General features: G+C 50.6%; 1 protein-coding gene across 1 annotated transcript in view; it reads right to left on the bottom strand.

Annotated features, from left to right (window-relative positions):
- Positions 1-20,450, bottom strand: part of LOC147697172 (lysozyme g-like) — an 82,058-nt gene that overhangs the window by 34,351 nt on the left and 27,257 nt on the right. The window contains exons 2-3 of the mRNA XM_086936114.1: positions 10,072-10,268; positions 9,804-9,942 (exon numbers count right to left, since the gene is read on the bottom strand). Of these exons, the coding sequence (XP_086792240.1) occupies positions 9,804-9,942; positions 10,072-10,268 (336 nt within the window). The remainder of the gene's footprint in view (positions 1-9,803; positions 9,943-10,071; positions 10,269-20,450) is intronic.

Genomic DNA, 20,450 nt, shown 5'->3' on the forward strand with positions numbered 1-20,450 from the left:
CAAATAAATGACATGTTTGTCCTAAACTGTGTGGATAATGACCATATTGCTTTATTTCTGAGGTTATATGGCATTCTTATTTTGTACCCCCAGGCTACTCAGGCGTGGCTCCTGTTGTCACTACTAATAACAATAGGAGATTCAAATGGCCCCAAGTAAATACTGATGCAAAGTTGCTCTCTCTTATTTACAAAGAGGTAACTCAGACTCTATGGTACTGGGTAATTCTAATATTAACAATAACAGCATTATGACTGCCTTTCAGCATTTAATGAACAGCATAAAGCCCTACTTAAGTAGACAGTGTAGCCGAAACATGACTAAGTGAAATACAACCCCATGGTACAATGAGGAATGCAGGCAAGCTAGAACTGAGCTAATCATGACAGTAAAGAAAGAAAAAAGGTCTGACATAAAAAACAGAAGTAGATTCTATAAGAGAATCCAGGATGAAACGAAAAGGAGCTGTGAGGTAGAGGACGGGCATATATCACTCGAGGCATCCAAAACAAAGGACAGCCCGTTATTCTGGCACCTTCTCTCTAAAGGGGAAATCCAGCTGATTAATGAACACGAATTTCACATACAGCCACATGTCTGGGAAGCTTACTTCCAGGAATTATATTCTGGAAAGGACTGTGAGTCCATGGGGAGGCAACAGGGTTTGTTGGAGATAGTAACTCAGAGTTTGTAGTGAAAGATGTTGTCAGCTTTACCTCAGAGGAAATTATGAGTGCAATTAGTTCACTTCAGACAGGGAAAGCTCCAGGGCTAGATAGACTATTGGGTGATCTGTACAAATCTGATGCTAACATATAGGGCCCTTTGTTACATATAGCTTTAATGCCATCACACGAGGGGAGGACATTCCTACAACCTGGAAGGGATAAAAAATAATCCCCATATTTAAAAAAGGGGATAAAGGAGAGCCGGCAAATTACAGGCTCATTAGCCTTATAGATGTATCTCAGAAAGTCTTCAGCAAAGTGATCCTGTCACATCTCCATAGCTGAATAGAGGACAACAGCATACTCTCTCACTTGCATGTGGGCTTTAGGGCCTCCAGGAGCACCTTAGATCATGTGTTCTGATTTGTTCTGCTTATCTGGAGGAAGTCAAAATCTGGAGGGGCCATCTGTCTGTTGTGTTTGTGGACTTTAAAACAGCATTTGATTCCATTGATCGCACCAGGCTCTGGGCTGCCCTTATAGACCTTGGACTCCACTGTGGCCTGCTCCAACCTTTGGTTTGTTTACATCAAGATAAATATGCCAAAGTCAGGCGGAACTCTGATGTTTGTCTAACCAATAACATACTGGTTTCCAATAGGGTGCACCTGGGCTGTGTGCTGGCCCCAACCCTGTTTACCTTGTACATGAACGGGCTCATAAGGGTTCTTTATGACTGTGGCAGTGACCCACCAAAATTAGCAGGCAAGCTGATACCCTCTTTGTTATCCGCAGACAACATGCTGCTCATTTCTAAAACACCAATGGGCATCCAGAACATATTAACTAAATTTGTGACAGCATGCAAAGACCGGACCTTGAAATAAACTGCTCAAAAACAAGGTTTATGGTTTTTTAATCCCTATGAATCCACCAAGGGCAAAGTGCAGGTCAATGTCTTTTGTTACTTGGGTATTAGAAGTAGCGAGAATATGGTATGGACTCCCCAAATCCAGAAGAGCATGCTGACACTTCAGCATGTGGACTGTGCAATAGTTAAGAGAGTGAAACGTTCAGCATTTCACCCATTTTCTCCCACTTTGGAAATACATCGGGCCAAAGGGTTGGGAGCGGCCCTTTATGGTGACGAGATGTGGGGGTAGGAGCATCTTAATCAGCTAGAGGTCATGGAAAACACATTTTTTTTAAGATCGATCCTTAATCTTCCAGTGATTATGCCTTTATTAACTCTGCGTCTTGATCTTGGATTAAGGTATGTTACCTACATTGCTGTCGTCAGGGTGCTTATGTTTTGGAAAAGACTCTGGACTAGTAATATCCAGATCCAGTAAGAGATGCTGTTTAGGAATTATTAATTACTCATATAAGTTCGGGCAATTGGTTTGGTTTGAAAATGTTAAGAATTGCTTTTTTTAAATTGGTTCTGGGGACTCTGTGGGATGATCCACATGCAATTAAAACACATGATTCCCCAGCTTAAAAAAAGGTATGGGAATTTTATTGATTCTTCTTGCACTGATATTAGGTCACTTGGAACTTTAACCACCAGATTCCTAAATGTAAAAGTTGTTTTAAGTTTGATTTTTACTTGGATGATGTTGAACCCCCACAGGCACGAGCACTTTACATACAGTTTAGTATTGGGGTTCTCCCACTGAATGTCATGAAAAGTAGTTGGGCGAATGCCACTGTAACCCTTTGTGTCCTTCCTGTAGTACTTCCCCAGAAACTATTAAACATTTTGTTTTCTTCTGTCCTATATAGGCTACCCTAAGAAAAGCAGGGATTATCCCGGCTTGTTGGTTGCTGTCGTTCTCACATCCCTCAGACACACTACGGGTATTCAGAATAATACAACAAGTTGGCTTGTCTTTACACAGTCTAGATATCTGCTCTACGCCTGGTGGAGGTAAAAAATTGGTAAAATAAAAGTGGAGCAGGACTCTGGAACATGTAGGGAATGTATGCACTTGGGTTATTCAGGGACTGCAGTGTATAATGACGGCAATGGCCTTTTTTGTTAATGCTGATACATTTTTTAATGTTTACTGTAGGAAGGTGGATATCTGACTATGGTTACCCCCAAACTTTTTACCGGGTGTTTAGCTGGTTTTTGACATAGTTGGCCTAGGATCCTGCTATTCAGGGCCCCAGGCTAGTTGCTCTCTCCTTAAAATGGACTCCATGTACCCTAGGTGCATTCACAATTGGAACTGGTTCACCTTATTGGCCCCTGTAACAGTGTACCCTAGGTATTCAGGGCATAGGTGTTTCCAAGGCCTACCAGGGGCTGCAGCATGTATTGTGCCACCCCTGGCCTGGCCTCCATATTTGACACAACTGCTGATCACTCAGCTGGGGTAAGTTGGTGTAATCTTGCTTAGATATAGTATCCCTATATCTAACCTTAACTGGGCACATGTTAACCTATAAGCCATTCCTATGGGAGGCCCCTGCAATCCTGGGGGCAGAGTGCCTGGTTACATGTGAGATGGTGCTCTGCATGAGCTGAGCCTGTCTGCAGCTGTCGGGATATTGCCATACCATATACTCTTAAGTGCATTATAATCCTTGCGGTTATATGCTAACTTTGGTTTGGCTTCATCAAAACATGTCGAGTAAGGTGTCATACGATTTGGAATACTATCCCCTCGACAGTTCTGTCGACGAGGATAGCATTCCACCCTTCTAGAGGGACACGACATGTACATAGCCTTAACCCCGGTTAAAGTTTACCAGAGCCTCAGTATCACAAAATGGATGCTGCCACCACAGACACAAGTCTGACCTCCTGCTGCTGGGAGTCCTTCCAGCGAGGGAGGCTTGGACAAAGGGTTTCCTGCCTTGGGAGGTGCGAGCACCACCCCAGACAGGATTTTGTGTATTGGGTAGAACAGGGCTGAATAGAATCAGACATGCCAAGGGCACACAAGGTGTCCCCGTGCATAAGCCAGTCCAAACCGGTCCTGGGACTTTCCAGACCCAGGCCTAGCGAGGAGCTGGACAAAGGAAAGGGGGTGTAACCGCCCCCCTTCCTGGTCCCACCCAGAGGAGGGACCTAGCAGGTGATCCACCCCTCAGATTGGGAATAAGAGTGGGAGCAGTGCCATAGCACCTCAGATCATCGTGAATCAACTTGAAACTAAGAAGACGACTGGACTTTGACATTCTGCTGCACAGAAGACTGAAGAGCATCTCCCTTGGGGCCTAGGAGTGGCCATTCTGTGTACACAGGCACCATCCAGCAACTCGACGTCTGCTTTGCCGCCGCCTCCTGCCAGAGCCCAAGCCCAGAGTCTGACAAGACCCAGACTCCCAGTCTTATCACAGCCCGATACACAGTCCCTGCAAAGAAGGGACCCGTGGAGGCACCGAGAGACGTGGGACCGGACCTCTTGAAAGACCCCCGAGACACTGACTGCGCAGCACCCGAGGCACCCTCGATGCTGTGCTTTGTAGTTTGAGAAGCCGCACAACCGAGCAGCCCTTGCACTGAAGATCAGCCCCCCAGCATCTCCACAATCTGCGTGGGGCCCTTTTGCATTGTGCCACTCGACGCGCCATCCCGGCCACTTGCCACGTGGTCAGCGGCCATCTTGGCAACGAAACCTACAAACTACACTGCGGGTCTGGTTGCTATAGACTTGCCCTCGCTCCTGTAAAAGGGAGCACCCGCTCTGACCTTGCTGGTCCGAGTGATAAGCTTTTTTTGATTCCTGCATGGCTTGCATTAGCCAAGGCCTGTTTGCTCCAATCAAGTTGCCGACACCGCCAACAGCGAGAAGCCTCCGTGGGACAACTCGTGATTGATTCCTGGATGTCCTTGACCTCTTCGTGTCCACGTGGCTGCAGAGAGAAGCTACACCTCATCACCTGTTTGCCCCCGACATCGCCTGGTTCCAATCTGGTTCCACGTTAGTCACTGGCTAGTGACTTTGAACATTGTACCCTCTGATTTCAGGTCTTCACCACTTCAGAGCCACCCTTGAATCCACCGGAACTCCTCACATCGAGCCGCCTGGAGCATCTTCAGCTCCAAGCACCATCGACCAGCGTGACGAAACCCGACACTACTTCGACCCTATGCACCACTTATCTATTTATAGTTTTTTTCCAAGCGTTCAGTGGAATTTCCAGCAGCGGTTTACTCTCCTCCCCGATCTTCAGTATGTTCAACGCTTTGCCAAGGCCTGGCTCTTCGGGTAACTCCGAGCTGCATGTCCCCCCCCAGGGTCTTGAGAACCTCACAGTGGGTAGTGTGCTTCCCGAATCCCTGATTGATTGATTGATTGATTGAAAATGTTCTGCATTATTAAGAAATTTTATTGTACAGGTTAGGAACTTAATTGGATGTACACGAATACTATTGATCGTATCTACCAAAGGTGTATACTCTAAAATGTGAAATGTTATCTTAAAAGCACAAAGACATTTTATTGCACTTTTTTCATCAATATGTAAATTGTTATGGTTTTAATTAACTAAACAATAAGCATTCAAATCAACAAAAACAAACCACTCTTCAGTTCACCTTTAGGATATGTGGAAGAACTCTCAGAGGAATGCCTGCTGTGGTGGCTTTCTGTGTACTCCACAAGACTGCTTTGCTGTATGTGGAAAGACTACTTTGCTGCCTAGATCCTGCCTTGAACCCTCAGAGGCCTGCATTGCTGCTTGAGCCCTGCTTTATCACTTGAACCCAAGACTACCAGAGTGACTCCAAAGGCTAGTTTGCTGGCCTCCTCTTCACAGCTACAGGCATTTAATCAATTATTGAATTTCTAAAGCGCGCTACATACCCGTGAGGGTCTCAAGGCGCTGGGGGGGGAGAAGGGGCCGCTACTGGTCAAAGAGCCAGGTCTTGAGGAGTCTTCTGAAGGCCAGCAGGTCCTGAGTCTGTCGTAGGCTGGTGGGGAGGGCGTTCCAGGTCTTGGCAGCGAGGTAGGAGAATGATCTGCTGCCAGCGCTGGTCTTCCGGATACGGGGGAGTGGCGAGGGCGAGGTTGGCTGAGCGGAGGTTTCGGGTGGGGGTATGGAAGCTGAGCCGGTTGTTGAGGTATGTAGGTTTGGTGTTGTGTAGTGATTTGTGCGCGTGGATGAGGACCTTGAAGGTGATCCTCTTGCTGACGGGGAGCCAGTGCAGGCTTCTCAGGTGGGGTGTGATGTGGCTGCGTCAGGGGACGTCGAGGATCAGTCGGGCCGAGGAATTCTGGATTCTTTGTAGTCGTCTCTGGAGCTTGGTTGTTGTTCCCGAGTAGAGGGCGTTCCCGTAGTCGAGTCTGCTGGTGAAGAGGGCCTGGGTGAGGGTTTTTCTTGTGTCGGGAGGGATCCATTTGAAGATTCTGTGGAGCATTCGGAGGGTGTTGAAGCAATATGCGGAGACGGCGTTGACTTGCCTGGTCATGAAGAGGGTGGAGTCGAGGATGACCCCCAGGTTGCTGGCGTGGTCTGTGGATTCCCGGGCTGTGCCTAGCGATGTGGGCCACCAGGTGTTGTCCCAGGCTGATGTGGTGGGTCCGAGGATGAGGACCCCCGTTTTGTCTGAATTCAGCTTCAGTCTGCTGTCCTTCATCCAGTCGGCTACGGCCTTCATTCCTCTGTGGATGTTGGCTTTGGCGGTGTGGGGGTCTTCGGTAAGGGATATGATCAGCTGGGTGTCCTCGGTGTAGGAAATGATGTTGAGGTTGTGTTGTCGTGCGAAGTGGGCGAGCGGTGCCATGTACATGTTGAACAGCGTTGGGCTAAGTGAGTATCCCTGTGGGACGCCGCAGATGATCTCTCTGGTTTTTGAGCGGAAGGGTGGGAGGCGGACACTCTGGGTTCTGCTGGAGAGGAAGGATGTGGTCCAGGCCAGGGCCTTCTCTTGGATTCCGGCGTCATGGAGGTGTGTTGATAGGGTGGGGTGGCAGACTGTGTCAAAGGTCCAGGAGGATGAGGGCGGCTGTTTCTCCTTTGTCCATCAGGATCCTGATGTCGTCAGTGGCAGCGATGAGGGCGGTCTCGGTGCTGTGGTTGCTGCGAAAACCGGATTGGGAGGGGGCCAGGATGTTGTTGTCTTCAAGGTAACGGGTTAGCTGTTTGTTGACAATCTTCTCTGTCACTTTTGCCGGGAAGTGGAGCAGGGAGATGGGCCGGAGGTTCTTGAGGTCCTTGGGGTCCACCTTGGGCTTCTTCAGAAGGGCGTTGATCTCGGCGTGCTTCCAGCTTTCCGGGAGGGTTGCTGTCTCGAAGGAATTGTTGATTGTTTTCCGGAGGTGGGGCGCGACGGTTGTTCTGGCTTTGTTGAAGACGTGGTGATGGCAGGGGTCGGATGGGGATCCGGAGTGGATGGAGTTCATTGTTTTGATGGTGTCTTCGTCGCTGATGTTGGACCAGGCGGTCAGGCGACTGGTGCGGGTGGTGGTCGCAGGGGTGGTGTACTCGGTGGTGGGTGCGGGGTTGTCGGAGTTGAAGCTGTCATGGATGTTGGTGATCTTGCGGTGAAAGAAGGTGGCCAGGGAGTCACACAGTTCCTGTGATGGTAGGATGTCGCTGGTGTTGGAGCTGGGTTTGGAGAATTCCTTCATGATGCTGAAGAGCTCTTTGGTGTTGGGTGCGTTGTTGTCTAGGCGGTCCTTGAAGGCGGTCCTTTTGGCGATCCTGATGAGTTGGTGGTGTCTGCGGGTGACGCTCTTGTGGGCTGTGTGGCTGTCTGGGGTTGGGTAGTGGAGCCATTTCTTTTCCAGCTTCCGACAGGTGCTCTTGGAGATCCGGAGGTCTTTCGGTGAACCAGGCGGCTTTCTCTTTGGTGTGGTTGGTTGTGGAGGTCTTGAGAGGGATGAGGGTGTTGGTGCAGTCGTTGATCCACTGTTTGAGGTTGGTCGCGGAGGTGTCGGGGTCGGTGGGGTCGGCTGGTGGTTTCAGGGCGAGGGTTGTAGTCAGTTGATCCTTGGTGACCTTGCCCCTTCAGCGTTCTGGCAGCTGTTGGGTGTGGTGGTGTGTGGTGGGTTTCCGGAAGGTGAAGTGGGCGCATCTGTGGTCAGTGCAGTGGGGTTCAGTGGTGTGGTTGAAGGAGACATGTGGGCTTGTGAGGAAGATGGGGTCCAGCGTGTGTCCAGTGGCATGAGTGGGTGTCGTCATGAGCTGTTTGAGTCCGAGGTTGGCGAGGTTGTCGATCAAGGCGGTGGAGTTTGCGTCGTTGTTGTTCTCGAGGTGGAAGTTCAGGTCCCCGAGGAGGATGTAGTCCGAGAGGCGAGGGTGTGGGTCAATGGTGTCGCTGAACTGTGGTCGTGTCCGGGTGGTCTGTAGACGAGTGTTCCTCTGAGGGTGGTGTTAGGGTCGATGTGGATCTGGAACTGCATGTGCTCGGCAGTCGTGAGGGTGTCGTCGGTGTTGGTCGAGACTCTGATGGTTTCCTTGTGGATGATGGCGATTCCCCCTCCAACTCCATTGGTGCGGTCTCTGCAGGAGATCTTGTAGCGCTGTGGGATGGCTATGGCGATGTCTGGTGCTGAGGTGGCGTTTAGCCAGGTCTCCGCTAGGAAGGCGACGTCGGGCGGTGGAGTCAAGGAGGTCCCAGCGTTCGATGGCGTGCTTGCAAGCGGAGTAGGTGTTGAGGAGGATGCAGCGGAGGTGGTTGGGTTCTCCGGTTGGTGGTTTGATTGGATGGATGCTGGTGAATCTGCAGTTCCGGCAGGTAAAGGGGCCTTGGGTGCACTTTGGGGTGGCCCGGTAGCAAGGGTGGTCTTGTCCGGTGTTGAGTGCGTGGAGGGTGCTGGGGTCCAGGGATTCTGGTGCTGGACGCGGTACAGGCACGGACGGACGCAGACGGGCTTGCCTTTGGCGCGCCAGCGGCGCGCCCGTTGCGCGCGGCCGAAGCGCGGCCGCTGCTCGGCCTCCATATAAGGGGAAGAGGGAGGGCGGAGCAGCTGGGAGGCGGGAGGGGGGTGGCGAATGGGAGCAGCGGGGGCGGGGCCGCAGGTTCAACAGCGGCGGGGAGGGTGGCGAGGAATGCCGGGGGAGGGCGGGGAGAGGCCCGGGGCACTGCGGGGCACCGGGGGCACAGAAGGGGAAGGGGCACAATCAAGACACATAGTGAAAAAGGCAAAAGTACAAAAATCAAGCACAGAGTACAATACAGCAAGGACATCAATTATAGATGAGAGCGATGGACACAAACCAAGGCGGAACCAGGAGTCACACACCGCACTAGGCAGCGGCAGGGGCAGGCGACAAGGGGCACAGGAGCAGCGTCACAGGAGGACCGTGCGGCGGCTGGGGAGCGACCTGCCTGAGAACAGGTTCAAAGTTCTCTCCCTTCACCGCTGCGCGGTCTCCATATGAGGGGGAGAGGGAGGGCGGAGCAGCTGGGAGGTTGGAGCGGGGCGGCGAATGGGAGCAGCGGGGGGGAGCCGCAGGGACAACAGCGGCAGGGAGGGTGGCGAGGGATGCCGGGGGAGGGCGGGCAGAGCCCCGGGGCACTGCGGGGCACCCATGGTTAAGCACAAGTTAATCTAGTGACTTTTTGTGGTTCACCCTGCCATATATTGTGGCTGTTGCTTGACCTGAGCCAACATCTGAGTCGACCAACAACTCAATTTCTCACAAAAATCTTGAGCATTTTGTCTGTGTATTTGCTATTATTATTTGAATCATACTGATATATATATTCATGTACTCACTACTGATTTGTGACAAAATTAAATTATTTGAGTTTGTATCTTTGTAAATATGCTACTAAACCATCATGGTTTGCAAATCTACTACCCTATGTTATCATTTTGGGGTCGAATTGCTTCACTGTAATTGATGTTTTTTTTTGATTTATTAAGTCAAGCCTCAGTCCGGGACTAAAGGTTCTTCTGCTGGAAGGCAGTTTGTACTTGAGTTTTCAACAACGATCTGTACCGCTGCAAATCCCATCCACCCTGTAATAGTTCCTTCTAGTGCACTGCCCATAAATCACTGATGTCACAACCCACTTAGGTTCCTTTACAGAAGTAAGTGCAGACCTCACTCCTTAGGAAACTCAATTCTTGGGAAAATCGTCACCCCTAGAGGCCTAAGGAGTTTAAGGATTGGGAGTGAGACTGAAGACGAGCAGTAGGAAATAGCAGTTTGTGTGCTGATACAGACCTTTCAAGAGCTGAATCTGAGACCAACTCGGAAACTTTTTCTTGATTCTATTGATCATGTCGAATATAATCTCTGCGCCCTGGGTTATGTGTTCTTTACTGTTCCAAGTACCTCTGACACTGTACCAGCTTTTGTCAATCTAAAATACAAAGCAACATTAGTATTATGTTTCCATATGACCAGTTTAGACACACATTTGGAGACACAATGTTCGAAGAGGATTATATATGGAATGCCATGCCACTGCTGTGTTGAGTATGGTGCTTACCTGCATCAAACCAAAGGCGCTTCCATCCACACACCATGAATTTGTATCGTCGGCACCGGCACAGCCTCCTCGAGAAATTATTCCAGCAATCAAGGCTGGTTCAATGCAAAATTTGCTGCCAGCTTCCAAAATCACTGTTTTGTATTTGGCTAAGTCATGGATGTCAGCCTCTGCCATCTGGTGGGATGCATTGACCCCTGTATTGAAAATGGTAAAGTAGTAAAGATTATTGTTACCACTGTTATTTGATCATTGACATTTGTCCCAGTCAAATATCCAATGGCACAGGCACAGGCAAAGCATAAAAACAAAAACGGTCAATACCCTTTTATAGATGCTGCAACACCATTTGCTAACAGCAAAACAACATAGTACAACTGTAGGGCTGCCTGTGCTTAAAACACATTTTAGAAACATTCACAAAGGGAAAGGGGTCCGTTGGAGATCTTTCCTGTTTGTACATGGGTTACCACCTACTTGAATTAGGAGGTAAAATGCAAATGTTTTGGGACCGCATTTGAGTAGAAAAACCTTCACACATACTACTGTCACTATTAGGTAGAGACGCCCCTTAATAATACCGAATTGCAAACCCATTTTTCAATTAGTTAAAAGGTTACAAAATAGAGGGTTGTATGTCGAAAAATGCTTTTTTTTTTTTTTTTTTGTTGCATTGTACATCTGGCCCTTAGAAACATGACAACTCATTCACAATGTAGCATGGGTGATGTGAAAATATAGTAAATCTGTCTTTTCTGCATGCTCACCCCAGATTTTTTGCTTTTTTCTGGAACTTATTTTTCCTTTTTATTGAACTCTGTCCACTGTACACCTGCTGTACTGGTGCTCCCCCTTTAAACATGATTAAATTGGCTTATCACTTATTTAACTTGCCGACAGGTCCCTAGTATATGGTGTAGAAATGTGCTCAGGACTTGGAAGTTAAATGGCCCCTGTGGACGGCAGCACCTATTGTGCTATCCTTGAGAAGTTGGGCTGGTATATGCTGACCACTAGTTATAGTGGGCACCTTGTACCAGTCCAAACAACCCTTATTGATGATTAGGTTAAAGACAACCTTTTATGAAAGCTATCCTAGTGGTAACTATGGAGCGCAGCCTTCAGGCTAAAGTCTTGAAGAAATGTAAAGCAGCTTCTTTTACCAGTCTATAACTTCCAGAATGACCAAATTAAAGAACAACACAGGTGTTATTATAAGAATATGTATTTATAACTAAACACTCTCTACTAATTTCTTTATGAGATTAGAGCACAAAGTTCACAATATTAAATTACTAGAACAATAATAAATAGCCCAATACAGGGGGCGTGGCTGGCGGCCGAACATGGCGGCAGCATAGAGGACTAGCTCCGGCGGGGAAGCGACCTCTCCATCTATCCGCACGATAATCCGTCACTATTTGTTACCTCCAACGGCGGCACCGGACGCCCGGGACCGGGCGGGACTGGCGGCGGGTCTCCAGACGATAATCGAACATTTTATGCCGGAGTTATCGTCGAAAGTTGAATCGACCGGAGCCTAGGCCCACCTCCGGGCCCTCAAGTGCTCTCTGAATCCGACCGGAAGTGCAGCCGGCCTGGCAGCCTCAGACAGGAAGTGGTCGGTGCAGGAGCCCCACGCCCAGTAACGGTCCTGTCCTGCGTCATTCGACTCGCTCTCTCCAGCGACGTCTCATTGGAAGGGTGGCCGCACACTACCGAAGCCACCGCCCATAATTTGCCCGACAGACCGTGCAGGAGTCTACCTTTTAACGACGGAGGTCCTTCATCCGGCACCGGGAGCAGCGCGGCAACTGCCCGTATACCTGGCACCCCACCGGACCGACGAACTGTATTCCCTCCGTGACCGAACGATGGCCGGGAAAGGTGTGAAAGGCGGCACAACCCAGACTCGTATTGACCGCTTCACCAACGACAGGACCGCTTCCCCTCCGGCGGAGGGAAAAACTCCCCCTGTGAAACCAGGCGAATCCGGGGGGCCGAAGAAGGCGACACTGGACGATATCATGAAGGCTCTCACACAGGTCCAGGCAACGGTGGGCTGCATCTCAACAGAAATCACCCTAATCCGCGCTGACTTTCATAAAATGGCGGAAAAGGTAGGCTCTCTGGAGCTCGTCACGAAGTCGCTGGTGGAGGATGTCTCAGAACTGCAGACGGCCATGGAAGCGGTCATGGCCGAAAACAAGCACCTTAAGGACAAGCTCGACGACCAGGAGGGCCGCTCCAGGCGGAACAATGTACGCATTCTTGGCGTTCCGGAGTCAGAAGGTGTGAGGGCTACGGATCTTTATGTGGAGGAACTCATTAAGACTCATCTCCAACCCAAGGGCCTGTCGGCCTTCTTTTCTGTGGAGCGAGCCCATAGAGTCCCGGGTGGTCAACCGAAACCAGGGGCCACGCCGCGACCGATCCTAGCGAGACTTTTCAACTTCCGTGACCGGGACATCATCCTGCAGGCGGCACGTGTCTCGCCGCCGGTGAAAATCCTAAACTCGACGGTAGCTTTCTTCCCGGATTACACAGCGGAAGTGGCCAGGCGGCGAAAGACATTCTTGGATATTAAAAGAGAACTTAGGAAACGGGAACTCCCGTATTCTATGATCTTCCCAGCCAGGCTACGGGTGGTGGCGGAAAACAGGACATGGTTTTTTGATGACCCAAGCACTGCGCGAGACTGGCTGGACGGCTGGCGTCCGGCTTCTCACTCTCGTCGCCCTGGACGGACTAAGACCGGCTCGCCTCACTCTGATTCCACCGCTGCAGGGGCCGAGGGTACGAACAGTGGCAGAAGCTCTCCGATACGAGATGAAACTGCTTTGAGTCTGGAGGTGGACCCTTGAACACATGTGTGCACTGTAAAAGTTTGGTACTGTGGCTGGAACCGTCATGGACACTGGGCCAAGGGCCTCCGTGGAGGGAATGAGGGGCCGCTGATTCCGGAGCGCTCCTCACCCCCAACGAGCAAGTAACTGTGTGTTTTCTTTGGGGTGGGATGAAGCACTCTGCTAGATTGGGGTGGCGGGCAGTTTGGAGTCCGTGTAGCAGGGAAGCAGGGAGGTTGGGGTTGTTGGGAATGGGGGGGTTGTGTTGGTTGTTTAGTTTGAAATGTTTGGCTCAACTTCTTGTCTTGGAACTGCTAGTGTTCACACTTGACCGTATTCCTTACACCGGGTATATTGCCTCTGCTCCTCGATCGCTGTATCGGTGCACTCACACGCTTAGTCGCACTGGCTTGGGGTTTTTCCTATTTGTTATGCCTCCGCCCCGCCCTCTAGGGCCCTCAACTATACGACTGACCACAATATGGCGGATCCCCCGCGACCTGCTGTAGTAACGCATGACACTGGGATGGGGGCGGTACCGCCGCTTCGGGTAGTATCCTGGAATGTGCGGGGGTTGGGTGATAAAGTGAAGAGAGGGCTGGTCCTACAATGTATTAAGAGACTGAACTGTGATATCGCCCTCCTCCAAGAAACACATTTAGTGGGGGTTGCCTCCAAAGCCCTAGATAGGAGAGGATACCGCATGCTGATACACTCAGACTTTACTTCGGGATCCCGGGGTACGGGGATATGGGTAAAAAGGACGTCACGATTCATTCACCACTCCACAAAAACAGATCATCATGGCCGCTTCGCGGCGGTGTGTGGACAATGGGAGGGCGTGCCCATCAACGTGGTGTCTGCGTACATCCCGCCGGCGCTACATTCATCGGCACTTCCGGCCCTGGGTAAATTTCTCTTGGAACTCCCGGAAGGGGATTTGTTAGTGGGCGGAGATTTCAATGCATTGGCTGATTCTGATATGGACAGGTTCCCGGCTCGCCCCCTCCCTACTGGCCCAACGAAATTCAGGGACTTCTTAGAGGCACAGGGTCTGGTAGACATTTGGAGGCAGCTTCACCCTACTGATCGCCACTATTCATACTATTCCTCCACCCATGCTTGCCTGTTGCGCATAGACTATTTCCTCACACTGGGGGGCGGCAAACTCACTTTTGACAAAGTACACATCGCACCACGGGGTATTTCAGATCACTCTCCCCTGCTCGCTACCCTGTCCTGCTCTGCCACGGCCCGCACGCGTCTCTTTCCCATCTACCCCAGCTATCTTAAAACTCCCCCGATCCGAAAGTCCCTTAAAACTGCCACTAAACTTTACTTCCAGGAGAACTCCGGGTCAGTGTCCTCGCCGACGGTTCTCTGGGAAGCATACAAGACGGTGCTCAGGGGCCAGGCCATTTCGACCATAGCCGACCATAAGCGCAAACAAAAACTGGAAATGGTCGAACTGGAACTGCAATTGGAACAGGCAAATGCGACTCACATGGCCACACCGTCAGAAGCCACCAGGCACGCGCTGACTCTCTGCCAACAAAAACATGACGACTTTCTCCGCCGTAGGGTGTTAGAGCGGATCGAATCAACGGCATGCAGAGTTTATGATGTAGGCGACAAAGCCAACAAGTTGCTGGCTTGGTTGGACAAAAAGCGGGATGGAGGAAGGCATATCCTGCAGTTGCAAGATCACACGGGGACGCTTCACACGCACCCTCCCAAGATAGTTGACCTCCTGGCAGACCACTTTCAATCAGTTTACACCCCAGAAGTGGTGGTCACGCCGGAACAGGCGGAACTGGCGCTCCAAGAGATTGAGGTGGAGGGGCTAACGCCGGAGGCGCAAACCGAGCTGGAGGCGGATCTCACAGTGGAGGAACTCCGTATGGCGATAGGTGCACTGCACACGGGCAGAGCGCTGGGCCCCAACGGGATCCCGATCGAATGGTTCCAAACGATGTCCGACACACTGGGCCCACCGCTGCTGGCCATGTTCGAGAACTGTCGTGAGTCAGGAACGCTGCCACCGGATCAGCGCCTGGCGACGATAGTTGCTATCCCAAAACCTGAGAAACCTCCAGAATGTTGTGCATCCTACCGCCCGATCTCGCTACTCAATGCAGAGGCGAAGATCCTGGCGAAGGTGATCGCTAATCGACTGACCCCACACCTTGGCCAACTGATCCACCCGGACCAGTCCGGCTTTATGACTCACAGGAGTACAGCATTAAATCTCCGTAGAGTACACGGCGCGTTGGCGCGTGCACACTCCTTGACAGAACCAGCAGCCATCTTGTCGCTGGACGCCAGGATGGCCTTCGACATGGTGGAGTGGCATTACCTGTTCGCAGTCCTGCACCGGATGGGCTTCGGTCCGTAGTTCCTATCCTGGATCCGACTACTCTACACAGGCCCAGTAGCTCACGTAGCGGCTAATGGCCACATCTCCCGTGCGATCTCTTTGGCGCGTGGAACCCGCCAGGGCTGCCCCCTCTCCCCATTGCTGTTCGCGTTGGTCCTTGAACCCCTCGCGATCGTCCTCAGAACGACACCACTGTTGAGGGGCATCAGGTGGACGGAGACCTGGGAAGATAGAATATCATTGTATGCGGATGATATGCTGGTGTACGTATCAGCACCCGAACGGAGTGTCCCGATTTTACTGGCGCTTTGTGACAAACACGGTGCGGCCTCTGGTTACACCATTAGCTGGACGAAATCGGTCCTTTATGTACTGAAGGGCCCTCGACCAGTCCTCCCGGAACATTGTCCGTTGGTGGTGACAGATGTTTCCTTCAAATATTTGGGAATCCATGTCACTAACGATGTGACCGTCTTCACCAACCGAAATCTGGCGCCCCCCCTCCTCCGTTTGAAGGCAGACGTGCGGCACTGGTCGTCCCTGCCGCTCACACTTTTAGGCTGCGCCGCGCTGTTCAAAATGATGGCGCTCCCGCGCCTCCTATATGTCTTTGAGAATGCGCCTGTCCTGATTCCGCCCTCTTACTTCCAGAAAATTACCGCGATGGTTACCACTCTACTTTGGGGTGAGCGTCCCCCAAGGATAGCGCACCTCAAACTGAACCGCGGCTGGTACGATGGTGGCATTGCACTGCCGAACGTACAGCTTTATTATTGGGCATCCCAACTTAAGGTACTTAACCAATGGATCCATGCACCACACACTGACCCGGCGTACATGGCGGACAGGGCCCAACTCGGGACACAGAGTCTCCTGGCCCCCCTCTATAACCACAGTCTACTCAAGGACCTGATTGGCCCCACTAAACACACGATTACCCTATGGTACAGGGCACTCACCAAGCTACAATGGAAGGGAGTCATTACGAAGCTTACCCCGCTCTGGGACACAAAAAAACTGGGCTGCCTGAGGACCAGTAAAGGGTTCACCCAATGGGACAATATAGGCATTTCTACAGTGGGGGACCTCTGGACGTCCACTGGGGTGATACCATTCGAGCAACTCCAACAACAGTGTGAGCTGGGCCCCACGGAAACATATAGGTACGTCCAAATCAGGCACGCTCTCCTGGCGGTGCTGGAGCCGGGAACCACAATCCCGGAATCCTCGCCCCTAGAAGACCGGCTCCTCACGGATTACATGCAAACGAAAGCCACCTCACTCACCTACCGTAAATTACTGAACAATCTCTCTGACCCCCTACAGACCCTGCGAGAAAAATGGGAGGATGAGTTGGGCGCTATGGATGAGACGGACTGGAACGCTGCTGTGGCATCCCCGAGAGAGGCTGGGGTTTCCGCCAGGTTCAGACTCATACAACTGAAAATACTGCATAGAACATACTACACTAGGACCACCCTACACAAAATGCACAGGGCTGACTCCCCTCGTTGTCTTAGAGGATGTGGGGAGGATGGCACACTATTGCACACGTTGTGGAGCTGCCCTCTCATTGCCCGGTACTGGCAACAGGTCATGCGTATGATTTCCCAGGCCCTTGACACCTCCCTCACACCCGAGCCGCGCCTCTGTCTTCTGAATGTTTGGGAGGGCACTGATCTTAACCTCAGACAACAGCAGTGGGTTACAATTGGAACGATGATGGCTAAGCGTGATGTGGCACAGAGGTGGGGGGTGGCTGAGTTACCTACCTTGTCGCTATGGTGTCAAAATATGGACAAACTGATGTTAACTGAACAAACTGTCTACAAGTTGAGGGCGAACCCAAAGAAATGGAACAGGGTGTGGGAGGCCTGGAATAGATATAGGGGGGACCTGTGCGACCCGCTTCAGGAGGCTGAAGACGAGGACTCGGAAGATGAGGAGGAGATGATTGGCTAACCTATGGGCTGCCACGGGGCGAGACTAGTACGGTACTCATATAATTGGAACTCCTGCTCACGCTCTGCGGGGGGTGGAGAGGTTGGGCCTGGGGTGGGGGGTCGGTGTGTTCTACTAGCGTCTTCTGTTCTACATTGCTTCGCATCTAAGCACTACTACTGAGCCACTTTGTTTGGTTTGTTTTACAATGTTTTATACATGGAACAGTTAACGATAATGCTATTTAAAAAAGTAAAACTTCATAACTCCGATGTTTCTCCTTATGGTCTGCCGTATCATCCTCATCCTTGCTGCCGGACCGGAGGGTTGTCGGCTAAATAGCTGTGTACTACTACGGGACATCCTGTTCTTTTCTCCTGTCATGATTACTGTGTAATTGTCTTGTTGTAAAATGGATGATGAACATCAATAAAAGTTTTTACACCAAAAAAAAAAAAAAATAGCCCAATACAAAGTGGGCTCCGGGGGAGATCAAACCATATAATGATAAAGTGCTAAAACAACTACGACTTGACTAGACACAGTTTATAGAGCACGTAGAATTGCTAGGACCCCAAGAAACCACCCAAGGTAGTGACACAGTGGACCCATGGGGATGAGTGCAGTTTGAGAACACAGCCGCGAGCGCTGTACAACTCAATGAGAAAGTCGCGGATGGAATTTTAAAGTTTAGGGACACATAGGAGAGGACTTTGAGCAAACCCTTTCAAACCCCTTTCAAAGTTAGAAGGTTCTAAGGCCAGCACCCATGTGAGTTCTGGAGTACTTGTGTTACCTAACCCAGGGAAGCCGGGTGCATAGGTGCCAAACGGTGTCGGGAATCTTCATCGTTTTCAATGGCGTGAAGCTGAAAAGTGCTGTTGCCATCAAGAGGAAAAGTTTCCAAGCCTAGATCAGAGATGAGAAGAGCCTGAAGCAGAGGGGACAGAGTCTGGGTCACTTACCAGTGACCAGGGGCTCAGTAGATGAATGCCCACCAATGTTGGGTGCTTCAGGTGAAAAGAGGTAATGGTTGACTCCGTAGCCACAGGGACCAGGAGAAGTCAAGGATGACCAAAGTCTGCAGCCGAGCTGTCCCATAAAGAATGTCGAGTGCTGGGAGGTTAGTGTCCATATTAAACACCAACAAGCCTTGGCAACTGCAACCCATATGGTCAAAGAAAAGATGCTTCGGTGAGGACCAGCAAGGTTCTGGTGACTCCCCAAGTGATGGAGAGTCATGGCACATATGGAGCAACCAGGGAAGCCCACTGAAAGTTAAAGTTGCATTCACAAGGACCCACAGGCCAACAGACCAATGATCGCAAAGGGACCTTGAGAGGAATCGCAAAATACTAGCCCACAGAACACTCGTGGAGTGTAGGCTGGTAATGTTCAGTGGAATCACTACTTGGGGTCTTAACTACAAGTAGCCCAAAGCACAGCTTCGAGGGTAGCCGGAAAGCAGATGCTTCTGCAAACTGAAATGGTGTCCAGGGGTTCAGGTTGCACGGTCCCCACGAGGGATACCGGTCTCAGATTTGCTGAGCACACTAGTTGACCTCAGGGACACTTGGAAACACACCTCCTGTGTTGCAAAAGTCTTCAGAATCCACAGGAGCTTCAGAGTTGCAAACCAGTCAGATGCATCTTTGGTGCCTGCTTAGCAGGGGAGTAACTCCTTTAATCCAAGGGAGATTCTTCAGTCATCTAGCACAGTGTAGATCATCAAAGTGCTTGGTTTATGTAGCAGAGTTTCGTCCAGGTAAATCTAAAGTCCTATAGTCAGTGGTTCCTACTTTATACTCAAGGAAAGGGTGGGACAAACTCTGGGGACCCACCTATGGGAGGTTTAGAACAGAGGGGTGTTTACACCCATGTACTATCTCCAGTTTCATACCAGAGCAGGAGCAATTGGCTCCTGCAACCAGTTTGAGCTGGACTATGCATAGGGACACCAAGGGGTCGATTCAGATTCGGGAAAGAAAACCATCCTACGATTCGTATTCGTAGCCGTTTCTGTACGATTCGTACAAAGCCATCTGAATTGCGTAGTACGATCCGTTTTCAAAGATTCCGTCCGAATGTTTACGAACTGTACAAAAAACTAGCGAAGAACAGTACAATACGGACTTGGCTACTGAACCTTACGATTTGTAAAGATGGCGCACGACCCGCAAAGTACGATCCGGATCGGAGACCGTGAACGCTATTCATACAGGAAAACGCCGTAGCGTATGAACTGCGATTTGTACGCAAAATATCACTTATGAGCGAGCCGCACAATCAAATAAAAAGCGAACCCCCCCTCAACGAAGTGTACGAAAGAGCTACACAATAAAGTACGAAACAAAACCCCCTCAACAAAGCGCACCCGTACCCCGTAAATACGTTACGTATGACAGCCACACAATACATTACGAAACAAACCCCCCTCAACGAAGAGCACGCGTACCCCGTAAATACGTCTCGTATGAGAGAGCTACACAATAAAGTACAAAACAAACCCCCCTCAATGAAGCACACGTGAAGCCCGTAAATACGTTGCGTATGAGAGAGCCACACAATAAAGTAAGAATCGAATCCCCCCTCAAAAAAACACACGTGTACCCCTAAAACAGCACAATGAGTGTGCAAAAAAGTCACACAAAATGAAAAAAACATATATCCTGTGTACAAACCATTGCAAAGCAATGGCCTGGCCAAATCCAAAGTGGCAAACAGAGGGCCCAACTCAGACCCACCCCTTATAACACACCCACCAAAAAACTCAAACTAAGCCACACCCACAAATGGACCAATAAAAAGGGCCCAAACACACAAACCAGCATCCTTTGCAACACACCCATTTACCTACAGAGACTGACAACATACCAACAACTGCACACATCCACCTTCACACATACCCCCAATCATATTGACCCCCACACACCCCCTTAAATTCAGACCCACACCCCCAATCATACACACCATCACCCCCAATCACATTTGCCCCACAACATGTCTGCACCAAAGAATCCAAAGTTCACAAACCAGGAGATGGAGATCCTTGCAGATTAAGTCATAAGAGTAGAGCCACAGCTGTTTGGCGCATTGGTCAGACAGACCAGCATAGTTAACAAAACCAGCTGTGGGAGAGGATTGTCAATAGGGTCAATGCTGTTGCACGCATCAGGCGCACCAGGAAGGATTGCCAGGCCAGGTGGTATGATCTG

Source organism: Lissotriton vulgaris, chromosome 8, assembly GCF_964263255.1.
Source record: "Lissotriton vulgaris chromosome 8, aLisVul1.2, whole genome shotgun sequence".
NCBI lineage: Eukaryota > Metazoa > Chordata > Amphibia > Caudata > Salamandridae > Lissotriton > Lissotriton vulgaris.